Below are 26,991 nucleotides of genomic sequence, written 5' to 3'. Positions count from 1 at the left end.
GTATGTACTACTTACTATGTGTCCTGTCATCATATTGAAATATGTTTGCTTGTGACCCAGTGAATATAAGGCTTATAATAAAAAATAATGTTTGCGCCATATTCGCGTCTTGCTGAGACGCTGAAAATAAAGACAGCGGTTGAGAAGTTGTGAGTGTTCGTTCCAACCTGGCATGGCGGGCAGCTCGCAATTTATCACCCCTCCTACTTTTCATCACTTTATCCCAACACTCTACTTCCTACTAAGCTCTCAAGCCCCAGTTTTAGTTCAGGTCAGTTCTGTGTTCGTCCCTGCTGGTGCCTCGCCCGCCGGCAACACGTAGGACCTCCGAAAGGTGGTGAATAATACCGCGTGATGTATTCGTATGACATTTGATACACTAAGGCTCGTATTATAAGACATTTCGCCTCCCAAGAACATATATTTGACAAGGCTTTCTTAGGAGTTGAAGGCATTTCCAGGAGTAGTTTTATGACCCTGGTGGTAGTGTGGCCCTTCTTCTGTATCGTGAACCTCAAGAAACACTCATTAGAACCCGACTGACCCCCTCTTTGGACTTTAGAAATAGATGATGTGAGAAGCGAAAGTGTCTTATAATACCGACCTAACGATGCAATATGTTCTATTATATAATAACTTTAAGCTTCAGGGAAGGTTTAATTATAACTTAACCCTCTAAACTTGTCCTTGAAAAGTCTGTCAAAAATTATATTTTGCACGAAAAGCCCAAACACTGTAAATGACTCGCTGTGTGTTCTTGGGTAGCCAAGCGCATATACAGCGGTGGTGAGGACTGCGGGCAGACAGAAAGGATGGAAGCCCTACAGGATAACCTCCCCAGGAGCTGCCTTGTATAGGCCAACCGGCCTCTTGCAGACTCCTTACGTTCTTATGTTATGTTATGTACTCACTTGCCGATGCCGGAGAAGGCGTTTGCATCGATGTGACTTATTTGGTTGTTGTAGAGAGACAGCCGCTCGAGTGCCTTCAGTCCCATGAAGACCGCCTGCCCGAGCACCTTTATCATGTTGTAGTTCAGGTTGAGGAAGGAGAGGTTCTGGAGGTGCTTCAAGGCTGTCGTGGGGACCTGCGAGAAAAACAAAGCGTGAGGAGGAGACTGCAAGGCAATGATCGAATTCACTCTTGGGAAAAATATGTAAAGAACCACTCCAGTGAGACCTCACCCCTATCCATAATGAATAATTTATTAATATATACATATATATATATATATATATATATATATATATATATATATATATATATATATATATATATATATATATATATATATATATATATATATATATATATATATATATATATATATATATATATATATATATATACACACACACACACACACACACACACTGAAGGCATGTATATTGTATATACAGGAGGGACTTACGGCCTTCAGGCTGTTGTAGGAGAGATCGATTGTCTCCAGGTCCCGAGCGAGGGTCCTGAGGGCGGACTCCTCCACCACGCTGATGTTGGTCCTGCTCATGGTGAGGTGCTGCACCTCCAGGCCCAGGAAGGAGTAGTCGTGCACGCGCGGGAAGTCAAAATTTCGGAACATGAGGCGATACACTACTGTGGACCGGTTCTTGAGGACGCCCATGCTCTGCAGCACCTTGGCCTCGTCCACGTTCTCGCAGGCTATGCTCAGACCTGTCATCGAGAGCACCGCCATTATTCAAAGACAAAGCATCCGATCGCATCCCCTTTCCAAGAAAAAAATAATAATAAGGAGAGAGCGACACAACAACAGTAATGACTGGCATAATAATTTTTTATGTACTTATTACATCAACACCTCAAACAACACTTCTTCATGTAAAGGTTTCCACATACCTCTTGTCTTCACCTTGCACGTGCAGGGATATATTTCTTCTGCGGGGGGGCAGGGCACGCCGTCCATGGACCTGTTGGCCTCGCCGAGCACCAGCGTCGCGGCGGCAATCACCGCCCACACCACGGCCGCGATGGACGGTCCTTGCCGCTGCTGTCCAGACATCTCAAGTGTATTCCTCTAACTGATATGTGAAACTGCGTTTCTAGGCAGGTACTTTTCACCGCTGTGCTTTACAGTCCCACTGTTGTTCTCTTCAATGGATCGGTAATTATTTTTATCTCCATTCAGTACTGCGGCATGTCTCTGCAAGGTTCCTCGCTCTGCCCTACTCACCATTCACTCCTCGCGCCCGGCCCTTACCAAGAAAAAAACACGATTTCATCAATCCCACCCACCCACCCATATATATATATATATATATATATATATATATATATATATATATATATATATATATATATATATATATATATATATATATATATATATATATATATATATATATATATATATATATATATATATATATATATATATATATATATATATATATATATATATATATATATATATCATCAGTAGCAACATGAGTGTATGTCCTTCCACCGCAGGGAATAAGCCTCTCCAAAGCGTTTCCATTCGTTTTGGTTCTCTCTAGTTTCCAATTTCGATGAAAACGTCCCCTGAAAGTATTAATTTCATCACAGCATCTGTCCAAATTAACGAAGCCAAGGCAAATATCAAGTTAAAATTTGAGGAAAACTACTAATTAGCTGAAGGTTTGAGAAAGGCAGTAAAGTCCATGTTATGAAGACTTGAACTTGAAAAGTTCCATAATTAGCCAAATGAACGCGTGTAGCTATAGTACAAATAGATAGATAGATAGAGAGATAAAGACAGATCCTCTTTGGGCACCTCTCTGTTTCAAGAGATTTGATCAATGTCCAGGTCTATGACCTTTATGTCATGCTGGAGAGAACGCACTTTTTTTTTTACAGCAATAGAAGCTCAAGAGCAAAAGAAACAGCCCGCTAAGCACTGCTCCTGCACAACAAAGCAGAAAAGAATGATCAGAAGAGAGGTCAGTTTCAGATAGAGAGGTGTCTTGAAAGAATTCACGTCGTAAGCACGATGAAATACAAGGGAAGAAAGGCTGTTGAAAACCCTTTGCTTCAAACAAATAATGATAACAACTAAAACTCAAATATACGTAAGTACTAATTATCTATATATTAATATGCTTGTACCTTCCTTCCTTCCTTCGTGTGTCATGCCCTGGTATCCTTGGTAACAGCCTCGACCCCGTTATCTCGAACATATCAAATCTCAAACTCGTTATCTCGAACATATCAACAGCCTCAACCCCGTTATCTCGAACACATCAACAAAATCGATCCCGTTAGTGTGAACACACCAACAGCCTCGACCGTGATACCTCGAACACATCAACAGAATCGACCCCGTTAGTACCAACACCCCAACAGCCTCGATCCCGTTAGTGCAATTAAGAGGTTTAGAGGAGGTTTAAAAGGATGAGGGTTAAGAGGATTGGAAGATAATTAAGAGGATATGGATGAGGATAACAAGTTTTAAAAGATGATTTAGAGGTTTACAATAGGTTTACGAGGAGGAGGAGGAGGATTAAGAGATTTAGAAGAGGATTAAGAAGAAATGGAAGAGGATTAAGAGGAGGAGTAGGAGGATTATGAGGTTTACCGTGGTATATCGACGGGTCCCGCTAGTTATTATTATTGTTATTCATTTATATATTTATTTATTCATTTGTTATAATTATTACTAATACCAACACACCAACAGCCTCGACCCCATTATCTTGAACATATCAAGCAGTCTTGATCCCGTTAGTGATATATATATATATATATATATATATATATATATATATATATATATATATATATATATATATATATATATATATATATATATATATATATATATATATATATATATATATATATATATATATATATATATATATATATATATATATATATATATATATATATATATATATATATATATATATATATATATATATATATATATATATATATATATATATATATATATTACGTGCCAGCCTACGGCGCCGGTAGGCTTTCTTGAGGGGCCTGGATGGTAGTCGGCCCCAGCCCGTCGTAGCGCAGGCAAGTGTTTTATAGTGGCGCCATCTTTTCTTGGCTCGTGCTGCCCCCAGGAGCTCGTTCTTGATTCACTTGGACGGTTTCCTCTAGAGTCCGGGTTGATGGGTGGTCTTCAGGACAGGATGTGGGTAGTCTTAAGCCACTCGGCGGTGACTGAAAAATCCCCCGCGTCGTCCATCACACGGTGAATACGGGGCCCGCACGCTAACCACTCAGCCACCGCCTACCCAAATATATATATATATATATTTGGAGGCCATGAAGCGCGGTTACAATATGAGGGCAAGCCACGTTGACTTCAAGGAAGGAGACCGAGTCTGGCTTTACAACCCGCAGAGGAAGAAAGGACAGTCTCCGAAGTTACAGAGCCCCTGGGAAGGCCCTTACACTGTGCTAGAACGCCTCTCCGACGTGACTTACCGAATCCGGAGAACGGAAAAGACCAAGCCGAAAGTTGTCCACGTCAACCGCCTATGGAGGTACCACGGTCCGGGAAACTACACCTGGAACAACTACAGACACCCACCAGCCGACGAAAACGCAAGGGACGTCCAGGACCGAGAGGAGGTCGACGACGACGTAGGCCTCCTGGCCCTTTCAGCCGAGGGAGATAACCTCCCGGCTTCGGCAGATGTTCCAGGGACACCCCAAGAAGCGGACGACGACGAGGCGCACCAAGAGACAGACGCGCAGGAGGCAACGAACAGAAGACAGAGACAACGCAGGCGTCCACAGCGATACGACGATTATTATGTTTTTGATTAATTCTCTTATGTTTGTACATAGTTAAGTGTGTGATCGGGACGATCACAATTAAGAGGGGGGGATAGTGTTGTGCTGGAAGCTTCCCCCGGCGACCATAGGCCTCTAGAAGGCTCCCGGAGAAACGAGCAAAGGGGCGGGGAGGAAGGCGAGCCGTCCGCGCCCCACGGGGCGCGGCCAGGCGCCAGGCGGGAAGTGTTGCCAACTCGCATATATTTTTGCTACATGTTCTTGTATGATCTGAAATATACTGTAATATTCTAGACTGTACTGTTCTGGATATATATAGGAGAAGAGGGCGAGAGAGAGTCAGTCCCAGTCATAGTAAGCTAGTGGTAAGTGAAGAGTCAGAGTGAAGTGTACTACTAAAGAAGAATATTAAACTACAGAAACTGTGCAAAGTGTTTACATATCTCCCTCCCACGGAGTCTCCTGACGGCGACACGGAACCCAAGTAACACGTCCGGCATAACAATATATATATATATATATATATATATATATATATATATATATATATATATATATATATATATATATATATATATATATATATATATATATATATATATATATACCTATTATATTCGTAGTGCTATTCTTTTGAGGGGCAAATGACTTTTTTTTACAGCACGTCTGTCCTTTTCCCACTGTAGTGTCTGGCAACCCTGACATAACCTTCAACTTTTACGGAAGTATTATCATGAATGTTCTTTGTGCGAACACTTGAGGGCATTATTACCCCTCCCAGCTTCTTTTTTTTATTTTTTCTCTCTCTTTCCTTTCTAGCACAGAACTTCCGAGCTTCCAAAAGGGACGCACTTTCAGTTCCTCTTTCAAAACTTTCACGAGTTCACTTACAAATGAAAATTACTTGAAAACTATTGTTATACTGTAACATTATTTGCTTAAGAATTGTACCTTTTATTTCAGAAGGCACAAATGCACAGTTATCGGTGTTTTTGAAGAAAAGTATGTTTCTATACGTCATGACATAATCATAGGGAATCACAATATCAACACTGTATCCTTACTTATCAAGCACAATAACCATATGGCGTAAAGTCGCCACGAAATTTCAGATCACACACCACCAGCAGAACAACAGCTCTCCTGATCACGGAACATGGGAGGGGTATCAAGGGGAAGACCAGCCGGGGACCACGAGGGCTCAGGAGGCAATGGGCCGTGCTGGGCAGGGCGAGATAATTCCCGGCCTTAACCAGAATAAAAACTTCAGCTTTAATATTTCCATGTGGCAAGAGACTAATCGTTATGTCTGGCCCTTGGAACGACCCGTGTTCTTTCAAGATCGACAATAATGGCAGTGGTGGGTTTGCAGGAGGCGGGGTACCTAAGCTTCTCAAAGAAAATTCAAGAAGCCGACAGTAAGTGGCTCATGATACCAGCGGATGGAGGCTATAAACTGGCATGTCCCTTGACTCCACCGAGGTGCCACAGGCTTAGTTTGTTCCATAATGGTTCGTTCATTCGACTCGGAGGGGGAATATATAGGTATAGTGGCCGGTGGGGTGATGTTGAAGGAAGCAGAGCAGGGGCGTGATGCATTTATAATATCCTAAGGTCATGACTGCTACAAACACAACTAACTGTAAGCCTTCCTTAGGGCATAATTTAGTTGGTTCGCTTGTCCTCCCACCCCTCCGTCGTCAGTCTCTTCCCCCCACGCAAGGGCTTACTCTCGACACCAATCTCATGCTTCTTCATGATTCTCTGATGACTCTGTTACGCCGACGCGACGATGGTTCCGGCTTTGTTGTGTTCATATTGCAACGATTCCGAGGCGGCTATCATCTTATCACTCACACAGAAACCCATTAATGCTTGTTGTAATTTCTTTCTACGGTCAAGGAAGCTGCTCAAGGCCGAAATCAATAAAAAAAAAAAAATGCCTGCTAATCATGGCTTCTATAGAAAAAATTAAAAAAGGAGAAATGAGTGGCCAAAGAGAAGTTAATTTTGCGTGATTAATTTCAAGAAAGATATCGAGTGACGTCACTGTACTATCATGGAAAATAATAGGAACTTGATAAGCTTCAGTATCATCATCAACCATATTTATAGTCCAATGCAGGACCAGCTAGGGTAGGGCAACACCTTCCCTCCTTCATTTCTGACCAACTAACTGAAGATTGCGAGTAATATTTTGTACGGCAAGACATTCAACTATTTTTTGATGTATTATCTGTATTTATTTGTATCAGCTGGATGTAGCCTATACATATCGTGTTATTACTACCCCCCTAAGTCTTCTTCATTTATTGGTTGATATGTTTGTCTCTCGGTCTGTATCCCTCTGTCTGTGCCTCTGCGTTTGTCTGTCTGTCTGTCTGTGTCGGTCTTGTTGTTTTCTCTGCTTCTGTTTCTCGCTGTCTGAGCAAATTTTCGGCGTAAAGCATTCTCCGATTAAAAAGACTAACTTATTTTTTTCTGGTAAAGTTTGGATGCGTTTTGAATTTATCTGCTATCCGTTTTTCTTGCAAGTCACTATTTTCCATCTTCCTCCCTTCCAAAAATTAGTGATTCCCGAAGAAAACGAAAAAAACGCAAATCACTTAAAGCGAACAAATCAAAACTCAACAGAAATAAATGTTCGTCCTAACAATACGCAGAAATGAGGAAAATAAGCAGTTAAACTCAAACTCGATCACCAGCGACAAAGCGTATCACACGTTTTATCGCAAACAATTAACCTATACAGCGTTATCAGCCTATCAGTTACGCCGCCCATTCAACCGTAGCAACAACTGGTGCTGGGTGAACTGATAGCTTCCCACATATGTAGACGAATCCGGAAAACACTGGCAAATGCTTGGGGCAGCGTTGGCAACTATGCTTTAAGCGATTTCTGCCACGTCATTGAGATCTCTTACCACCCACATTTTTTTTTTTTTGTCACAGGGCAATTGGCTTGACTGTGTGCCTTCCATACATTTTTCCTATATCTTGTAACACTGCCAATGGCTTGTTGGAGTCCTTCATTGATAATCACACCTTACAAAACTATTAGTGATGGGTGTGAAAAAAACATGTAGTGAACAAGGACAGGAACGCGAAACAGATACGCGTAAATGATTAGCTGGAGTACGGACAATTAGATAGCAAATAAAATATTAAAGGAAAAATATAACATATTTATATAACTAAGCGATACGACGCAAGTATTAGTCATAAATGTACAAACAATATTATTCCCTCGTCTTGAGTGAGAGAGCGCAAAGATGGACTAAAAAAGAAGCATTATAATAAGCAATAAATAATGCATGTGCTAAACCATAAATATAATTATAATTTATTGCAACAGTCAATATAAAAAGTTACGATACAAAAAAAATACCAAACCAAAATACCTCGAAAAAAAGTGGCACATCATGCAAATATAATGAATAAATGTGTTGCAGTTGGAAAAATTTAAACATTTAAAAAAAAAAGCCACAAATTACTCCCCATCCAATAAAGGAGTCGTGAGAACTCTACGGTCAATGAGTGCCAGTTTTCAACATCTCCAGCAAAAATGGCGGGTCAAAACTACAAAATATGCAGACCAGTAAGTAATAGTATTATGGTCAACAATCATACCAGCATTGCCAGGATACATTAAATGCCCTTTCAGTTAGCCAAGTACCGGTGTAGTAAAACATTCGGAGACGCTGGAATAACTGGAGATGGCGTTGTGCACATGAGATTAACAACCCCCTCACTTGCGTCTCCACCGAGCCCAGCGTGCTGCAGTTGCGAAATGCAAGACCCTTGATGCTCAACGAAATACTTACAAACTCAACTCTATTAGCAGTCGTTGGCAGACACTCATTTCACCTACTAATAAGCCAACTACTGGTCCACATGTACATATAAACCAATGGCAATCAAACAGAGAAAGATTGTTTTTTTTCTAAACCTCTCAACTCGTTGGTAAGAATCTACTATCCTGCAACACAGGGCAAATGTGACATCCAGTTTACCACACTTTACTTTCCCAAGGTCTCCATTTATCAATCAACCTGAAAAGAAGGATGAACAGCTTGGTGAGCTGGACACTCACAGATTCAAACAGGGATCAAACCTGGGCTCATGGATTTGTAGCTCATGCTAATAACTACACCACAGAGGTGCCATTATGAACATTGGGGATTTCTGTATGCAAGAAAATAAGCATAACTACTTGAAAAAGTATTAAATGCCTCATTAATGTCATCAGTCAAAAAGAATGGAGAATAAACTTCACAGCACTATACCTAACCCTTTTCTGATTTCTATACATGGCTCCAAGACTTGACACCAAGTAAAGTTACTGAATACTCTATTTCTCCAGATTGTACACCGAGTAGAGCTGGTGAAAGCTTTAATTTCTCCAACACAGTCAATACAGTCCAATCATTTTTTTTTAAATGCAACCATTTCAATGATTGTTTAGTTTTGTTTGGGCAGTGGCCACAAACCAGTACACCTCATGAGCAACAGCTGCATTAGATCATGATTTATTTTCTTTGAAGTAGATGTCACTGTAACCCAAGATAAGTCAATATGCTCACCAAATCAACAAGTGGACTTAGTGAAAATGGTGAAAATGGAGATAAGAAAAGAAAGTATGTAGAGCTGTCACGGAATAAACTGGAACTGTAAAGCTATGGGGGACTTGCTTCAATGTTCCAGACAGGACTGATAAGTACAGTGCTGTCCTATCCACATCTTTGGAAGTCCCCCACTGTAAAGTGACAAGCCTAAGTTTATATGTCCTAAATTATAGACTACCTTATCAACATAGCAATCAAAACATTTGAAAAAATAATTAATCAAACCATTTAAGGAAAGCAAACAAATACTCATATTAATCAATAATATTACTTAATGCGTAGATATGTACATATATGTTCACTGTGAAACCTGGTGCCATTTGAAAGTCTGAAAAAAGTTTGTATTCAAACAGGCACAGGGTTGCTGGTATTCAGTTAAATAGACTTTTAATATATCTTATAGTTTTAAAGTCAGATAGTAAAGGGGGTTGTAAATTTAGCTCCTGGTTAACCTTTGAACTAGTATAAGGTAATTGTAATCAGTCAGGCATTGTCAGCTCTTCCTTGATTCCTTGTAAATTTTGGAGGAACAATAAATAACAAGTACTAATGTAAGTCTTGCAGTTACAGAATAATTACAAAGGATCACTGAAAATAGCAATGAAACACTTTTGTACCTACCATTGGCACTGATGGAATTACTGAATCTATTTTGGTTAACTAAGGTATATACAAGGCCATAAAACTGAGAGCTATCTCTATTCTTAAATACATGTGTGAATAATTACAACTTATTTCTATCTATCTGAAACCAAGAATTGTGAGATCGACTTAGCATAAGATTGTTTGAACTTGTTATCCAATTCATCTTGTGTCAGCCACTGGTGTTCAACAACATTTGGTCCCAGTTCAACCGTCCCATCTTTGTTCCGAACTTGGCATTTGTAAAAGAAGACCTGAAAAAAAAAAAAAATCATTGCTGTTGGACAGAAATTAAATACCTCTCATTTACTGCTCTAAAAGGGATGTGAGGCAATTTAATTTCATATAAAAATAAAGGAGAAAGGAGAATGTTTCTTATCATGCTTTATTTCTTGTGAATAAAAGCCAATGTGGGAAAAACCTGGCAATACCTCACAGTCCTTTCAGAGGAACAAATGAGAGGGATTGCATTTCTGTCTTGCATTATATATCAAAGTCCCCTCTGTTATTCAACTTAACAGTCTCAGTTCTGCAGCTCTTTTGAAGATTCTGTTTAAGATTTATTGAAGGTTTATCAGACCAAACTGTGGAGAGCAATAGCACACTGAAATTCTGTTGATGTTATGTTACTGTACTCAGAAGACAGAAAATTCACAAACCTTAGCACCGATGAAGCCCTCTTTCCGAACAGTTTTGGGAAACTTGTACTTGTAAAACCCGCAAGGAGCATTGCCCAGAAATTTCACTTTTAAGCCACCTCCACATGTTTCTTGAACTAATCGCTCGCATGTCTGAAAAAATAAGACACCATAAGTAAAAGGCACTGAAAATACTGCATGTAATGTTCTCAATAAAATCTGACAGTATCCAAATTAGATCATGAAGCAAAATGCACTCCATCAAATTCAGCTTTCTTTGCTTTAGTGGATAGAATTTACTACTTTACATTAGGAATTACTTAACATTATTTTCCCTGTTACAATGTATGCCACAAATTATGATTTACTTGTCTTAATGTTTCTCCAGGCTGCCAAGGTGTTTGTGGAAAGACCCATTCCTCGTTGCTTCCCAACTTCTGCTTCACCACAAGAACCAAAGATCTTTCAAGGGCACGATCAAGACTCTTTAGGTCTTTCACTTCATTTCTCCCTGAAAATATTTCCTATTTTGTAAAGTACTGATAACATAAGGATATAAAACATGCAAAAGAATAAATACAATCCTGATTATGTTCTAGGATTCATGTTACATTGCACTTCTAATATAACAAAAAGAGGCACAAACTAAAACATCCAAAATATAGGTAATAAGACACCTGCCATGATAGCACAACTCACTCCCAATGAGGTGTATATAGCTGAGGGATGGGGTGCTGCAAGCATATCAACAATCCCTCCCATGTCCTTTCTGAGTATTTTGTCTTTATCTTGCTGACACCAGAGTTCAGCATGTTATCAAGAAGTCTTTCCCAATCCATGCAAACTACCAGCACATTGCAAACTTACATCATTTCAAAATTTCAGCTAAAATCATATTACTTTATGTATTTTTCTACCATTGGTTGTGAATCAATGAATCAACAATCCCCACAGTCACCATAGTTACTCAGAGAAAGTCTCCTTTGAAAATGAACTCCTACACAACATAGAGTTTAGGGGACAGTAAATTTTATCCAAAACTTAAGAAACCAGGGTTTGTAAAATTGAGCATTCAGTACTATTTCTCATCACACAGTTCAGTGTTTTAGAGAGTACCTTTATCAAGGTGTGTGGATGTGAAATTTTTCAGTTCTTCAGAACAAACATCTTCAAACTCCAAGGCCGTCTGCTTGGAGGCTTCTTCAAGGTCTACTTCATCTGCTTCCCCAGACTTCATAACTTCCATGTTAATACGATCCCTCTCTAGTCTAAGTTCATGATCACTTCTGAGGGAGTTCTCCTTCTCTATAGCAGCAAGCATCTGAAACATCAGATATGATATAAATATCACTTGAGAGTAGAGCAAAGTCAGTATGAATAAAACACAACTGCTGGAACAATTCAGTGAAGACCAAAAGAACTCCAGAATCAAAGTAACTATTTCTTTTGTGATGAACATAAGCATGAATCTTACAAATGCATTACTATTAAAAATGTTGTCATGTTAATTCCTATGAGGAAGTTGTGAACCACTATAGAATAATATATATATATATATATATATATATATATATATATATATATATATATATATATATATATATATATATATATATATATATATATATATATATATATATAAGACAGCTGGATAGAGGGATAGAGAGATAGAGAATGAAAGACAGATAAACAGATAAATAGGTATAGTAGGAAGATAGATAGATGGATTGAAAGATAGAGAGATGGATACATATATAGATTCATAGATAGAAAGACAGGTATAAAAATATAGACACAATTGGATAAATAACTCCCACCTCTGAATACTGCTGCTCTATAGGCGTCATGGGAGGACACAACACAGGGGGGCGGGTGATGCACGCTGCACCCACAATTTGCCACTTTCCGGATGCTACATTACTCATTGATCCTAAAGAAAAATAAGGCCTCTGTGAACAGATCACATTTACCAATAAGAAAAAACACTGATTAATGATGAAATGAACTATAGTATTTCCATGAGAAACTGGCGGGTGAGGTAGTGGCGGCTGCGCCACTACCTCACCCGCCAGTTTCTCGTGGAAATACTATAGTTCTTATTAACGTCACAGTATGGAAAGGATCAAGAGGAAATGGAAGAGGATTGATTCTCTTTTAAACCTCTCAATCCTCCTCTAAATTCCTCTTCCATTTCCTCTTAAGAGGTTTAGAAGAGGATTAAGAGAAAATGGAAGAGGATTAATTAAGAGGTTTAGAAGAGGACTAACCTTTTCCATACGGTGACGCCGTCGGACACCCGTCGGACACCGACGTCGGCGTCACCGAAGTCAAGGGGTTAACATGTCAAATTATATGATTAGTTAAAGAAGCCTGTTTGCATTTAAAGTTAAGTTATGTTCATGGGACCAAGGATCAGTTAAAGTTCGTATAGTATAACCTGAATTTAATACTGACTTAAGGAATGATAATACCCGGTATTTTTTTACAGCGAAGAGGGTAGCCAAGAGGGAAAAAAAAGGCAATACATTGTTTATGTAATAGGATAAGAGAAAATATTCTAAAAGGTACTATATTATATAAAAAATAACTTTGTATAAAATACACCTATTTTTAAGGCTATCTTCACAATAATATTTCTTATGTTGATATTTGTTTTAACTAAGGTCAAATATGCCTTAAAACCTTAAATTTGGCTAGAATTCCCCGAAGTCTCAATGGCCCCCTAGCCAATTTTGGTTGCGAGGGGTGAGTATGGGCAAACACTAGAATAATACCTAAATTTGTAAGGCAGTTAGTATCCTTTGCAGTGTAGAAGCTGTTTCTTAGGTAAGTGTGTTGGTATTATTAAGATTAACCTGAACCTTTCCCTATATTTCCTTTGAAAATGGCTCTCAATGTGATGATTGGTAAGTTTAAATCAGCCAAAACAATGTTTTTAATCAAATTCTAGTATATATAACAAGTGTTTCTGCGAAGGACCTCTGGCAAAAGTCATGATGTATGAATTAGAATACTTTTGTTCTTAGCAATTACCACCAAAATTGCAGCATACTAAAATGGAACAATTGCAACTAAATTACCTTTTGAATCTCAACTCCCATTCACTATTTGTTGCATCAGGTAAGTATGCAAGAGACTGGCTGCATATTTCGCTAAATTAAAGGACTTTCTCAGGAAACACAAAACAGAGTATAAAGTCCTGGGCCTGGCAATGTTGTCACTTAAGAGAGCAAACCCAGATTGTGGCTTTTCAGTGTGTTGCCTCCCGACACCCTGATCTTACTTGGCACCATGTGTTGCACCGCGGCCTGGAGGTGCTGGGCCAGGTGTACCGCTGCGCCGGGGCGGAATAATGCCATGCTAAACGCAGTGGCAGTGACACCGGGGGAACAGTTTGTGCTGGGATGGGTGCAGGGCCTGGCACGGCTGCCACTGGAATGGGTACGTCCTGCTAACAAGCTCTGCTTGGTCTTGGTCTTGGTTTATAAAATAGTTATGGAGGGCAAGAGTTTATGCAGGTTTGGGTCCAAGTACTTGTACTCGTACATGTACTTGTACTTAAGTACACAGTATCATGTATTTGTACTTGTATTTGTACTTGTATTCGGGGTAAAAAGTTCCGTATAGTACTTGTACTCGTATATTTATATACATGTGCAGCTATACTCGGACTAAGAACTCGAAATTTTTATGATTACTTTCGAATACAACCAAAAAATGCAAACGTGGTGTGGTGTTTGACGACCTGCCTGGGTGAAGGTGAGGTGCAGGGTAAGGGATTATGCAGGTGTGTCCTAAACTTAACCCAATCCACGCTGCAGTTTATTAGCCCTTGATAGACCCAAGAAATTCTAATACAATAATAAAGGTTGAAGATATGATGATGATTTGAACCACCATATCCAAAGCGCTTTTTCAAATACCCACACTTCCCCCCTCCCCCCGCCCCCCCTGCATTTATATATTTCCCAGCCATGCCTGTCAATCACTGAGTCTGAGCACACTTGTGTCAGACATGCACAGCTCTCCTTAAATATATCCAGCTGCAGCGTGAGCTCTGGAAAGTTAAGAAAGGCCCGAATCTCGAGCGGCATATGTTTGGAAAAATATATTGATTTTCCTGAATATATCAATTTCTCACATGTTTCGTGACACTGAGATTTTTTTTTTTTTTTTTTTTTTTTTACGTGCCAGCCTATAGCGCCGGTAGGCTTTCTTGAGGGGCCTGGATGGTGGTCGGCCCCAGCCCGTCGTGGCGCAGGCAAGTGTTTTATAGTGGCGCCATTTTTTCTTGGCTCATGTTGTCCCCCGGAGCTCGTTCTTGATTCACTTGGACGGTTTCCTCTAGAGTCCGGGTTGATGGGTGGTCTTCAGGAGAGCATGTGGGTAGTCTTAAACCACTCGACGGTGACTGAAAATTTCCGGGAAGTAGCAACGGATTCGAACCCGCGTCGTCCATCACGCGGTGAATGCGGGGCCCGCACGCTAACCACTCAGCCACCGCCTTTTCACACTGTTGTGTGAAATGAAGGGATGTGAGGCCCATCAGACACAGATACCTTCTCTTCGGTCCTCCTCCTCCTAGTTTCTGTCCTTTTATTACCACCAACACTCTTCCCTCTATATATGTAACTTCTCTTTTCAGTATTCAGACCACGTACTGCAATCTTTTCTCCTTTGATATCTATATGACGTTTGTTGTTTCTCTTATTCTTTTATTCCTGATTTTATATATATATATATATATATATATATATATATATATATATATATATATATATATATATATATATATATATATATTTATTTATTGTTTCTCCACACAGCCTTCTAATATATATATATATATATATATATATATATATATATATATATATATATATATATATATATATATATATATATATATATATATATATATATATATATATATATATATATATATATATATATATATATATATATATATATATATATATATATATATATATATATATATATATATATATATATATATATATATATATATATATATATATATATATATATATATATATATATATATACGTATATATATATATATACTAGCTAGCTTTCTTCAACAACGTTGAGGAATGATGATGATGACCAATGATGAACCAGTGCTGAACGTTTCTGAACAAAGAGAACTTTCAGCAAGCATCACTCATTCTTTTCTACATATCACAACAGGTTCCTTTTTCTGTTAACTAACCTCAACATGTGTTTTTATTTTTGTACAATGGAGATTTTTATTTTTTTGTAACTAGCCTAGTCAGGGGTTTGTCTGCAAGACCAGCCATTCCCTTTTGTTGTATTTTACAACAATAAATATTTCAATTTAGTTCAGGTTAATGCGCAGAGAGAGAGAGAGAGAGAGAGAGAGAGAGAGAGAGAGAGAGAGAGAGAGAGAGAGAGAGTCCCTATAAATAGGAAAGTACCCATAAAATGCCCAGCACCTTCGTCCTCCCAGAGATGTGTCAATTAAGAGAGGTCGGTTATAAGGAGTTAAGGAGACTATATATTTACGATATAATCTCCTTGGTTATAAGGCAACACAGCCTCATCCGGTTTAATTGGCTGCGATACCCGATTAATGACACCCTCGTATTGATAGAAAGTCAAGTATAACATCACCTCCTTTTATTTGTATAGCGTCATACCTATCATTGACATTTATCGATGTTTTCGATGATTTTATGAATTCACCTTCCCTTCAGTAATGCAGTGGTTAGCACGCCTAGCTACTAATCCGCGAGCCTGGGTTCGAGTCCCGGTCCGGGTAATCGGGTCATCGGTCATCCCTTTAATTCGGACCGGTTGATGAACGAATACCTGCGGAAATCTAGGGAGGTTAAACTGTACTACGTGGTAACCAAGGATATAATTGTTATTACACCCTATAGCTGCATGTGTCCTGCCATTATGCGTTTTAACCGCCACAGGCTAATCAGTCAAGGGCCAGAGTAAAGGATCGAGATGAGCACCGAGGCTACGCGCAGCTTACCCTTTACCCTTTATCGTGGCCTTGGTTCGGAAGGCAGCCATATGGTGAGCTCCAAGAAACCTAGAAAAGACTTTTCGGTTAGCTCTGACTTAAGTGACTATAGAATCCCTTGAACTCCCTTCTCTATCATGGGACTCCAGCTCTGAATTTGTGTCTTTTTAACGGATGTACTATTAATTAACACATTTATACTCTGGGAAATGGCCGGTAGGCACTGACCTCTTCCCTTGTTGTAGTGTCTATTTGTGTAGAAATAAAACGCGCCATTAATACACAGGAATACAATTTCCGCCTACGCAGAATTTGGGCTGCTTTGGGCTGTTTTTGGGGCCGTGGCGGGCGCGAGCTAGCGTTGGCAGCACTGCACGGCCGAAGGGAGGAGCGTAAACATGGCCGACGTGACCACGGACTCCACCCGCCGCCTCGTCTCCAAAAAACAGACCCTCGACGATGCCTACGCGGCTCCGGCGAACTTCCTGGAGATCGACGTCGTGAACCCCATCACCCACGGCGTCGGCAACAAGAGATACACGGACTACGAAGTGCGCATGAGGGTGAGTAGGGTGACAGGTCGCGGAGCAAGGTCTGGGCAGCAAGGGGAGGGTGTGGGCGTGTCCTGCCCCTGCCCCCGCTAGATGACAAGCCTAAACTATTTAACAAAACTATCTGACAACAGAAACAGGGCTTGGGAGTCAAGAATCCGAAATTACCTTTACTTCACTCCCTTACTGGGTTATCCTTTGCCTAACTTTTACAGTACGGAATTTCCCGTCCACGGGGGGGCAGGCCGTCCTGCGGGGTTCTCAGGAAAGCAGAGGATGGTAGATCGTTACATCATGTTAAAGTTGGGTCATAATTGAGTTTGGTGGTTTCACATAAGGTAACCTACACAAATCATCCTTATTTGGCCTGGTGTGAAGATAATCTTGTCTTGTCATGTGACAGGAGCTCAGGCTGATCCTTTGCTTTATGCGGCAGCCAGGCAGGGGGTGGGTGGGGTGGTAGTGGCATGGACTGGTTCTCCTCCCTTGTCACCAATCTATATGGTTCTTGAGGCATTAATCAAGAATGTAGTTCACATTCTGAGCAGTTTATATATCAAGACCTTGGCCAGTCCAGCTTAAGAAAATAGTCATCTGTGTGTATGCAGCCTGACTACCTCACCTCCCTGAGTTGTGGACAAACTAAGGGGAACCTGTGCCAATGGGAGTAGAAGAGGCTGTCTGCCTCAAAATATGATATTCTGGTACTTTCATCTGATACTTACTTCTGTGGTCAAATCTAGTTTCTCTGAGATTTTTATGTTTTGGAAGATAATTGCCATAAAAGATACCAGTAATACTTTGTTTTGCTGGGGGGGAGGGTTGATGGAGGTGGAGTCCTTCTGTGTGACGGCTCTATAGTTACTTGCTTTTGAGTGACCCTAAAGGGGGTCGAGAGGCAAATCATCATTTTAGGAATGCCGTTGGTAAAATCAAATAGGTACTCTTGATTTTTCAAAGTAATTATTAACTTATTCTATGCTTGTGAACAAGCCACATTTTCAAATCCTCTTTGGTTATGTACCGGTATGACATTTTTGTTCGGAAAATGAATTGTCTTAATTCTCCTGAATAGATCAGTTGATGTATTATAACATAGATTTTCTGCTACATTTGCTCACATTGTTACCTTCTCCTGCAAAATAAAACATTGTAATGTTCCTTTGATACTACATACATAGAGATGTAGAATTTATTATGTAAATGATGATGCTGGTTGGCAGCCTGGAGCTGGTATGTTTATATTTATTTAAGTAATACATATTAGGTAGTAGATATTTCACAGTACATGTGGGAGTAGTTTCTTCTGCAGTGTGTATATGTTGTTATTTGACGACGTTTTATTTTTCAAGTGTGTTTCCTCTATTGTGATCACTCTGCTAGCATTTTTGGTAGCCCAACAATTGTTACAGAGGAACATGAGTTTAATGTGATGACTTGGAATTTGGTATGGGAGAGAAAATGATATTAAGTTCATATTTCAATAATGGTAAACTGACACCTATGGTCATGGATTATACCCATTTCATCATTCAGTTAGAGCTCATTTTGCATTTTCAAAATGGAAGAGAAAACTTTGTGACTTTTACTTAGGCAATTTAGGTTTTGGGTTGGCATTGGTAGTAGTATAAATACCCGAGTACTTGCCGCTTATGTCTTAGTGCACTGTGGTCATCCTGGTAATGTTAGCAGCTTTCTGGATTTCTTGGTCCACACAGAACACCACCTTTTGCCCTTCCCAGTGTCTGTCCACACGGCGTTCAGAGGCTACCAGTGAGCGGGCCTCTACCACTGGTCTTGGTCCGAGATGCTGGACTTAAGATTTATCGAGATTGAAATATGAAGTTAATGAAATTACCTCTCCCATGCTGGATTCCATCCAAACTAGGAATGTATACAATCTTTCCTTCTGTGAGGTATGTCGGAATTTTCTTTATAAGCTCCCAACACTAAACTAGGCTTAATGTGTTTACTGTTTTGTGTTTTCATTGCTCAACCATAACAAAAACTCCCTTAACTTGACCAAGACTAATTTTATCAGCCTGTGTGAAAAGAAGCACTGGTTCTGCTTTGGCAAAAGCTTCTCTGTGATCCTTTGTAGACTGACGGTAGGTAGTTTGTATTATCCTGGCAGATTTTGCGTGAATATTTTGTGATGAGCATGCTTTGTATAAGGACATAATCTATTAGGATATGTATGGGTTTGTCACAATGTCTATAGATAACTAATAATTGATTTATCTCATATGTTAGCAAAGCAGAAAATTAATTGTTCCAAGTGGGACATTTCCTTAATTTTCACACATTTTCTTGTATTAAATACGTTAATACATGCTTTGTTTCAAGAATGCATATGGTGCATTTCTCTGAGACATATCTAATATATGTTTTGCTGATTTTATAAAACTTCAAAGATGACTTTGATGTTTCTCCTTATATAATGTTTTTTGGAAATGCAAAAATTTTAAAGTTTTGTTCTGGAACCCCCTGCTATATGACAGGGTTGTGTTCCAAGAAAGTGGTTGAATAACCAATTAATTGAATAACAAACCTATTTTTCCCAAAGGATTACATAGAAATATGGGAGGATAGTTTCCGGATTATTTTCTTGACCCCCTCAGAATTCAACAATGAAGGAAAAATACCAACTTTTTTAATGCATTTGCAGCTATTTTGTTAGGCTGGCTGCTTCACTTGGGGCGTGTTCGCCTGGACACCATTTGCTAAACAGTTTGATTTACGCTGCTATCTTTGCACAACTTGTAACATGTGATGGCAGTGTGAGCTAGGTGGAGTGTGGCGTGTTCACACCTGTCATTGATAGCCCTATGCTGGACAGTTTTGCCCAGGTAGTATGCCTACTGCCTAGCCTGGACAAAACCAACGAATTTGCCCATTACACCCAGCCCAGTCCAATACAATGTGGAGTTTATTCCCTTGTCGAACAATGGTAGGGCAGCAGAAAGTATTGAGGGCCTGTATAACCACACAATTTAAACTTACTAATTTATATTGAATAATCATGTTTGCTAATGCCTTCCTGCAAAGGGATGAATAGTGAATGTGCAAAGGGATGGGAAGGACAAATGGTATACTATAGGTGGCAGCACATTTCAAGGTCAATGTTATCCTCTTACACCTGAAAAGGGCAAGTGCTTACAAGACACGAATGCAGGTCTTTTAACCCCTTAATGACGATGATGCTGCTGACGTCATGTAGTTCTATCAGACTTGGGCAATGAACATGACGCCAGCGCCGGAGAGTGAGAAGCTTTCCGGAATTTGAAGGGCGCGCGTAACTAGGTCTTTATCAATGTTACGTGACTAACTAGCACCCCTTTTGTTTTTGCGACGTCCCCTACCACCACTCCGGGCTAAAAATGGTCTTCAGTTCCCAGCTACACATCATGGCGTCTATAGAGGGATTCTGTTCCCTCAGCCGTCCTTTTTCGGGGGTGTTCCTTTAGTTTCTGCTCATAGTGTTCATGCTAAGCGTAGTCTTGACACCTCCACTGATATACGTGATGTTCTAGATGAACCAATATCTAGTTCAGGGGAGTGGGAAGTGGAAGTTAGAATTTTCTGGGGAACCATGGAATTCCAGCTAAACAGTCTGTCCAAATAATAATTGATTTCACAGTTGAGTTATATGGATGATTTTCTACCACTTCTATTCAATGAGATTCATTCCAGAATGAAAAAACTACAAAAATTTACAAAAAATATTTTTCAAGTTTCACTGCAACTTTGGCTCTCTGTATGCAGTAAATTTCCAAGTAAAAGTTTATAAACTATATTTTTCAGACTCCATTGTGATAAAATGAGCAATTTTTCTTCAATAAATTTTCCTGTACGTCGCACCAGTAAAAAGTTGGAATTTTGGGGGAATCATGGAATTCCAGCCAAACAGTCAGTCCAAATCATAATCTGATTTCACAGTTGAGTTATATAGATAATTTTCTACAACTTTTATTCAATGAGAATCATTCCAGAATGAAAAAAATTCAAAAATTTGCAATAAATTATTTTTTGAGTTTCACTGCAACTTTGGCTCTTTATAGGCAGTAAATTTCCAAGTACAAGATTATATACTATATTTTTCAGACTCCATCGTGATAAAATGAGCAACTTTTCTTCTATAAATTTTCCTGTACGTTGCACCAGTAAAAGTTGGAATTTTTTGGGAATCCTGAAATTCCAGCCAAATGGTCAGTCCAAATAAAAATCGGATTTCATAGTTGAGTTATAAGGATGCTTTCCTACAACTTTATTCAATGAGATTAATTCCAGAATGAAAAAAAACTACAAACACTTACAAAATTTTTTTTTTGTTTCACTGCAACTTTGGCTCTCTGTAGGCAGTAAATTTCCTGGCCAAAGATTATAAACTATATTTTACAGACTCCATTGTGATAAAATGAGCAACTTTTCTTCAATAAATTTTTCTGTACATTGCACCAGTAAAAGTTGGAATTTTTGGGGAACCATGGAATTCCAGCCAAATGCGACAACCTAGAAAAAAACGGATTTCACAGCAGGGAGTGCCAGAAAATTTTCTATAAAACATATTTTATGACGTTTTCTTGGTTTCAAAGTTCGTTTTCTGCTGACTTTTGCGTTCAAGGGGGATCCCCAGAGAAAAACTTTTGTGGTAAAAAGGGGTTGGTTATACTTTCAAACTTATCATCTCAACTGTTGAATTATATGTCTAATTCAGTACTATTATTTGAAAAATGTTCCTGTGCTACATTTATATATTCATCTCTTATTTAGATTTCTTGCAGGATAACTCAAGATATAAGAAAATGTTTGTCACTATAATTAGATGAAAATTGCTGAATGGAAGGGTACTTGATACTTTTCCTTGGAAACTGTATTTTATTGTTATTTTAGGAAATTTTTAGTTTTGTGTTAATTATTGATTAAATTTGCTTCCAGACCAATCTCCCGGTATTCAAGGTGAAGGAGTCTAGTGTTCGGCGAAGATACAGCGATTTCGAGTGGTTAAGAAATGAATTGGAAAGAGACAGCAAGGCAAGTTGTGAATGAGTGGCAGCATTTTGAGAGGAAGTGACCATAGATGAATATATCTGTCTAGCACAAACAATAGTTAGAAGATGCTTTATAGCCTTGATGATGTTGAAGTGGTAAGATTGTTTTCCTTAAAGGGCTTTGTTTAATGCTTAACCATACCACTCTTCAGATTGTTGTTCCCCCACTACCTGGAAAGGCACTTAAGCGGCAGTTACCTTTCCGAGGGGATGATGGTATCTATGAAGAGGAATTCATTGAGGACCGACGCAAAGGACTAGAAGTTTTTATCAACAAGTATGTAGAAATTGTTCCTTAAGTGTAAGTGTGACTTGCAGAAGTAGAAGTAGGGGACAAGTTACTACATGAAGTTAGGTCACAAATAGTGAGTATATAAACATGTGTTAAATGTTATAATTGACTAAACATCAAAAGATTGACTAAAATGTCATGGATGAGGTAGATTTTACAGTGTTCATTTTTTGTTTATGGATTTGATTATTAGCAAGTTATTCTAAAGAAAATGTAAATGTGAAGAATTCTTAAATGTGCAGCATAAACTTGAAATAACCTTTATGCTTATGGCACTAATGTAAACAATCACAACAGGGGGTTTATGCTGCCTCCGCCGCTGCCTCACTCCTCAGTCATGAGCAACGTTGCCAGATTGTCGTACTCCCGATTTCCATCCCAAAAACTGTTTCCTGGGACACAATAACGAGATTTACTTGTATTTATTGTTGAAATGGTTTATTATTCCTGTTTCCTGGTGATATTTATTGGGGAGAAGCTGGTAAATGTGATGCTCCAAGTACGATAATCTGGCAACGGTGGTCAGGAGTCATTATTTTCGTTGTCATATCATTTCACAGTGTGCTTTCCATTTCCACATGGCTCCCAGACATAGTTCAACCACAACAAAGATGAAATGTATTGGCATTTCGAGACAATCTTTTATTTTGAAATGTGGAATAGGGTTTGTTATTAACCCCTAAAGGACTGGGGGTGGCTGTATTTTCGGTACCGCTGGGACCGGCCTTCCCACGCTAAACCCGGAAATTGCCTGTATTCACACACTCTATGCTTAACCTACATTGCACGAGTGAATAAGATAGATTTTGTACTAACCATCAGTCTTCCTCTTTCTAAAGACGCCATCCAGAAGTCTCTATGTGCCTTGGTTATGGAGAAACCGCGTTGAATAGGATAGACTTTTGGGGTGAGTGTGCCGGCCCTTCCCCGATAAAGCGGCTATAGCCGCCTCCGGTCCTTTAGGGGTTAAAGCGCAGAAAGGAAAGGTAATGGGTGCTGAGTACAAAATATACATAATAGATTTACCTACATTCTAACATCCCCATTAAATGATCAAATTACTTTTGATCTTACAAGCCTGTGATAAAAAAAAAAGTCATATCTTGAATGTTCAGTTATTCATAAGTTTAAAATTCATTAGTAGTCAAAAGAAAAAGGGAAGGCAGATCAAAGTCACTCCCTCAGCAATGATTAAAACCATTCCCCTCTTTTGGACATGTGAGATGCAGGGCAGGTTAGCAAGGGACAGACACAGGGGAAGGAACGGTAGGGAAGCACAGGACAGAAAGGAATATAGTACCCTGGTTCATACTGTTAAAAGAAAGCCTACTCCCTTAGTGTGTACAGGACCATTGAATTATTGGCAGTCAGCAGTCTTGGCTCATATCTTGTCTTCATATTTCCTTTTTTATATTCAGTATGCCTAATACACAAACACATAATGAATCATCGTGACACAAACAACATCCTTACTGACTCACAACACAGCTTTAGACCTAAACGCTCATGTGAATCGCAACTCATTACTACATTCCACAACATTACAAGGCTACTTGACTGACAAGACATCAAACAAGTTGATGCTATTGTTTTAGACTTTGCCAAACCCTTCGCCAAAGTCCTGCACAAAAGACTGACATTAAAATTGAAATACTACGGTATTTCAGGACCTATTCTACACCGGATCACTGCATTTCTTACTAACCGGTTTCAACATGTTCTTCTTGATGGATCTTCCTCTGACACTATCCCTGTTTCTTCAGGTGTCCCACAAGCCACCGTTCTAGGCCCCCTTTTCCTCCTGTACATTAACATATCTTCCACTCTCAACGCCTAACTCTTCCACTAGACTATTTGCCGATGATAGTTTGCTGCTTAGAGCAGTAAAGACTACTGATGACTGCAGACTGCTACAAAAAGACTTGGACACCCTCCAGTGGTGGGAGCGCACTTGGCAGATGCATTTCCGCCCTGACAAGTGCAAACTGTTAAGATTCACCTGAGCTCACAACCCCATCCATCACATTTACACTCTCCATAATTCAGAACTTGAATCAGTGCACACACACAAGTACCTTGGTATCCATCTCTCAACTAACCTGAAATTCAACACTCACATAGACCACATCAGTGCCACAGCCAACCAAACACTGGGGTTCCTGAGGAGGAATTTACATAACTGCACACCTGACTTTAAACACATAGCTTATGATGCACTTGTGAGACCAACACTTGAATACTGCTCCACGGCGTGGGGTCCTTACACACACAGAAATATTGATAGGCTAGAACAAATCAACACCAAGGCAGCTAAGTTCATTACAAACAATTACACTCGAATGCCTGGCATCACAACATGGATCAAACAACAGATAAACTTGGAACCTCTTCACATACGCGGACAACCGCACCGACTTACGCTTATGTACAAGTTCACAAACACTTGCATTGACATTGACCCACATACATACTTACACAACGCAAACAGTCAACGTACTCGTACAACACACACATCCATAAATACCAAACATATCACACTTACACTCATACTTTCCACGCACCGTACGTGACTAGAACAGCCCCCCTCATCAGATTTTAGACTGCGGTACAATAGACTCATTCAGAAAACTAATACACACTAACTTGTCATCGCAGCACACCAACACTAACAATTACACTTGATTCACTTCCCTCCCCTGCACACTCGGCTCCCCCGTCCCCCCAACAGCCAACACAAATATGCGTGTTGTGCACCTGATAGGTGCCCTGTGCATTATTGATCCAGATACATGTTTTCTTTTATAGGATTAGAATGTTCTGATAAATTTCCCCCTTTCTTTAATATTTAATGATCCTATACTTATTATCTTTTACTATAAACAACAACAAAAAATCTACAGGCTTTGAAGGTGAACATCCCATAATAGTTCTACAGTAGGCAACACTGAGACTGCAGAACTTTGTTGAAAAAGCCTCATTACTCAACCAGACACCCTTGCATCTGTATTGTATTACCCCGGATGCTAATCTGTACATTTAAACACTTACGTTTGAACCATTGATCTGCAATTTTATGATGTGCTCTGTGCAACATTGCCTGTGTCTCAGTGTGTGCTTGGCTTCACAGTTCTATCTCCTCATTCATGTTACTTGTAGTAGGGTGAGTGACTGGATAAGATTGAGATGGGGTTTATAATTTAGTATTCAATCAGTGTTTATGCTCACTATAAAAATAAAAAAAAATCCTAAATAGTGTTCACTTGAAGCCAACTTTAACTTTACATAACTGATTATATAACTTTTGTACTTTCAGAATCGCAGGACACCCTCTTGCACAGAATGAGAAGTGCCTACACATGTTTATTCAAGAGCCAGTTATTGACAAAAATTATGTGCCTGGCAAAATCCGTAACACGTGAGCCGGCCTCACCTCCCACCTTGTTCCAGTGGCTTTCTTGGGTATTTTGTGTAGCCACCTGATGCTCTTACAATCTTGTTTCAGATCTGTTATATGTGAGAATGGATTAAAGTTATATGTTTTGCTGAAAGGCACTCCTTGCAATTCCAGCAGAATTCCTTACTCTCTTCACTGCCCTGCCATGTCACCATTACCATGCATATCTAGTAATTATTTTTGAGATTATCTTCCCTCATACAGGTAGATATTTAGTGCTTGAGACACATCTGATTCCTGTATCACCATTATTGTAGATACGCTTTAATTTTCACAATATGTCATCACCGCAGAGGTAATCAAATACATTGTGATTGTGCCGTAAATATGAAGTCCTTATGGTAATTTCTAGTTAAGTATTCCCCATTTATTATTCCACATGGATTTCAGTTACTCATATGTCATGATACAGTGTGTGGCTATTGCTGTGTTATTAATGTTGCAGCTAGTAGATAGATGCAATGCAAACATTAAAAACATGGCAGGATGAGTGATATTTCAAACTGGCAAAAATCACCACCAAATATTTAATTGGTTGATGCTTGTTGGTGAATAAGAGCATTATATAAGAATTAGTAGTGCTGAAGTATATTTATGAGTTTGGGAGAAAATGATATGTATTTTAATAAACAAAATTTAACTGCCACCACTGCATGCACTTAATATGCAAGGTGAATTGGTGGTTTAAAAATGGTCACCAAAGGTTTACATTAAGAATTTATTTTGTGACATGTCAGGGTATACAGGCTGCATGTTCTGTTTCCTGAGTTACTTCTTTTGAAAGTTTAGATTCACATATTTACTTTACTCATCATTTAAGTTTTCCTTGAATACTATTGGAGTTTGCATTTAGGTTTGTCTTTTACTTGATCTGTCATGGCTGTTTCTGTAAGACACCCTGAACATAAAATTTGAACAATGTGATAAATCAGTACTCTACCAATAAATATTAATATGTATGTAA

The 26,991-nt window shown here is 39.2% G+C and overlaps 3 protein-coding genes across 7 annotated transcripts in view; 1 reads left to right on the top strand and 2 right to left on the bottom strand.

The window, feature by feature from the left end:
* The window catches only part of LOC126995468 (leucine-rich repeat-containing protein 4B-like), a 13,946-nt gene extending 7,915 nt beyond the window's left edge, over positions 1-6,031 (bottom strand). Inside the window, exons 1-4 of one of the 5 annotated variants that reach the window (XM_050855037.1) lie at positions 5,823-6,031; positions 1,858-2,213; positions 1,412-1,674; positions 912-1,087 (exon numbers count right to left, since the gene is read on the bottom strand). In XM_050855037.1, the coding sequence (XP_050710994.1) occupies positions 912-1,087; positions 1,412-1,674; positions 1,858-2,020 (602 nt within the window). In that variant the 5' untranslated portion in view covers positions 2,021-2,213; positions 5,823-6,031. Of the gene's footprint in view, positions 1-911; positions 1,088-1,411; positions 1,675-1,857; positions 2,214-4,552; positions 5,258-5,822 lie in introns of those variants that run through there. The other 4 variants (XM_050855039.1, XM_050855042.1, XM_050855038.1 and 1 more) reach the window with 4 other exon arrangements.
* Positions 6,032-9,632: 3,601 nt separating this feature from the next.
* On the bottom strand, positions 9,633-14,113 carry LOC126995469 (39S ribosomal protein L46, mitochondrial-like). The gene is made up of 6 exons (XM_050855043.1): positions 13,947-14,113; positions 12,481-12,593; positions 11,780-11,984; positions 11,032-11,174; positions 10,685-10,816; positions 9,633-10,279 (listed from the first exon to the last, which is right to left on the bottom strand). Exons 1-6 carry the CDS (start codon positions 14,020-14,022, stop codon positions 10,121-10,123), a joined length of 828 nt encoding a protein of 275 aa, XP_050711000.1. The 5' UTR covers positions 14,023-14,113; the 3' UTR covers positions 9,633-10,120.
* Positions 14,114-17,030: 2,917 nt separating this feature from the next.
* On the top strand, positions 17,031-26,991 carry LOC126995465 (sorting nexin-12-like). Its single transcript, XM_050855032.1, has 4 exons — positions 17,031-17,242; positions 22,169-22,264; positions 22,434-22,558; positions 25,887-26,991. The coding sequence occupies exons 1-4, from the start codon at positions 17,078-17,080 to the stop codon at positions 25,990-25,992; spliced, it is 492 nt and encodes a 163-aa protein (XP_050710989.1). The 5' UTR covers positions 17,031-17,077; the 3' UTR covers positions 25,993-26,991.

The sequence above is a fragment of the Eriocheir sinensis genome, chromosome 8 (genome assembly GCF_024679095.1).
Source record: "Eriocheir sinensis breed Jianghai 21 chromosome 8, ASM2467909v1, whole genome shotgun sequence".
NCBI classification, from domain to species: Eukaryota; Metazoa; Arthropoda; class Malacostraca; order Decapoda; family Varunidae; genus Eriocheir; species Eriocheir sinensis.
This window is presented reverse-complemented; position numbering and strand designations above follow the sequence as displayed.

What these genes read in the sequence shown, in the direction of transcription:
- LOC126995469 (XM_050855043.1), bottom strand. Translation starts at nt 14,022, where the DNA reads ATGGCATTATTCCGCCCCGGCGCAGCGGTACACCTGGCCCAGCACCTC. An exon ending in ATCCACACACCTTGATAAAG is followed by an intron (nt 11,175 to 11,779) that starts GTACTCTCTAAA and finishes AAATATTTTCAG; the next exon opens with GGAGAAATGAAGTGAAAGAC. An exon ending in AGGGCTTCATCGGTGCTAAG is followed by an intron (nt 10,280 to 10,684) that starts GTTTGTGAATTT and finishes TTTTTTTTTCAG; the next exon opens with GTCTTCTTTTACAAATGCCA.
- LOC126995465 (XM_050855032.1), top strand. Translation starts at nt 17,078, where the DNA reads ATGGCCGACGTGACCACGGACTCCACCCGCCGCCTCGTCTCCAAAAAA. An exon ending in AATTGGAAAGAGACAGCAAG is followed by an intron (nt 22,265 to 22,433) that starts GCAAGTTGTGAA and finishes ACCACTCTTCAG; the next exon opens with ATTGTTGTTCCCCCACTACC. An exon ending in CTAGAAGTTTTTATCAACAA is followed by an intron (nt 22,559 to 25,886) that starts GTATGTAGAAAT and finishes TTGTACTTTCAG; the next exon opens with AATCGCAGGACACCCTCTTG.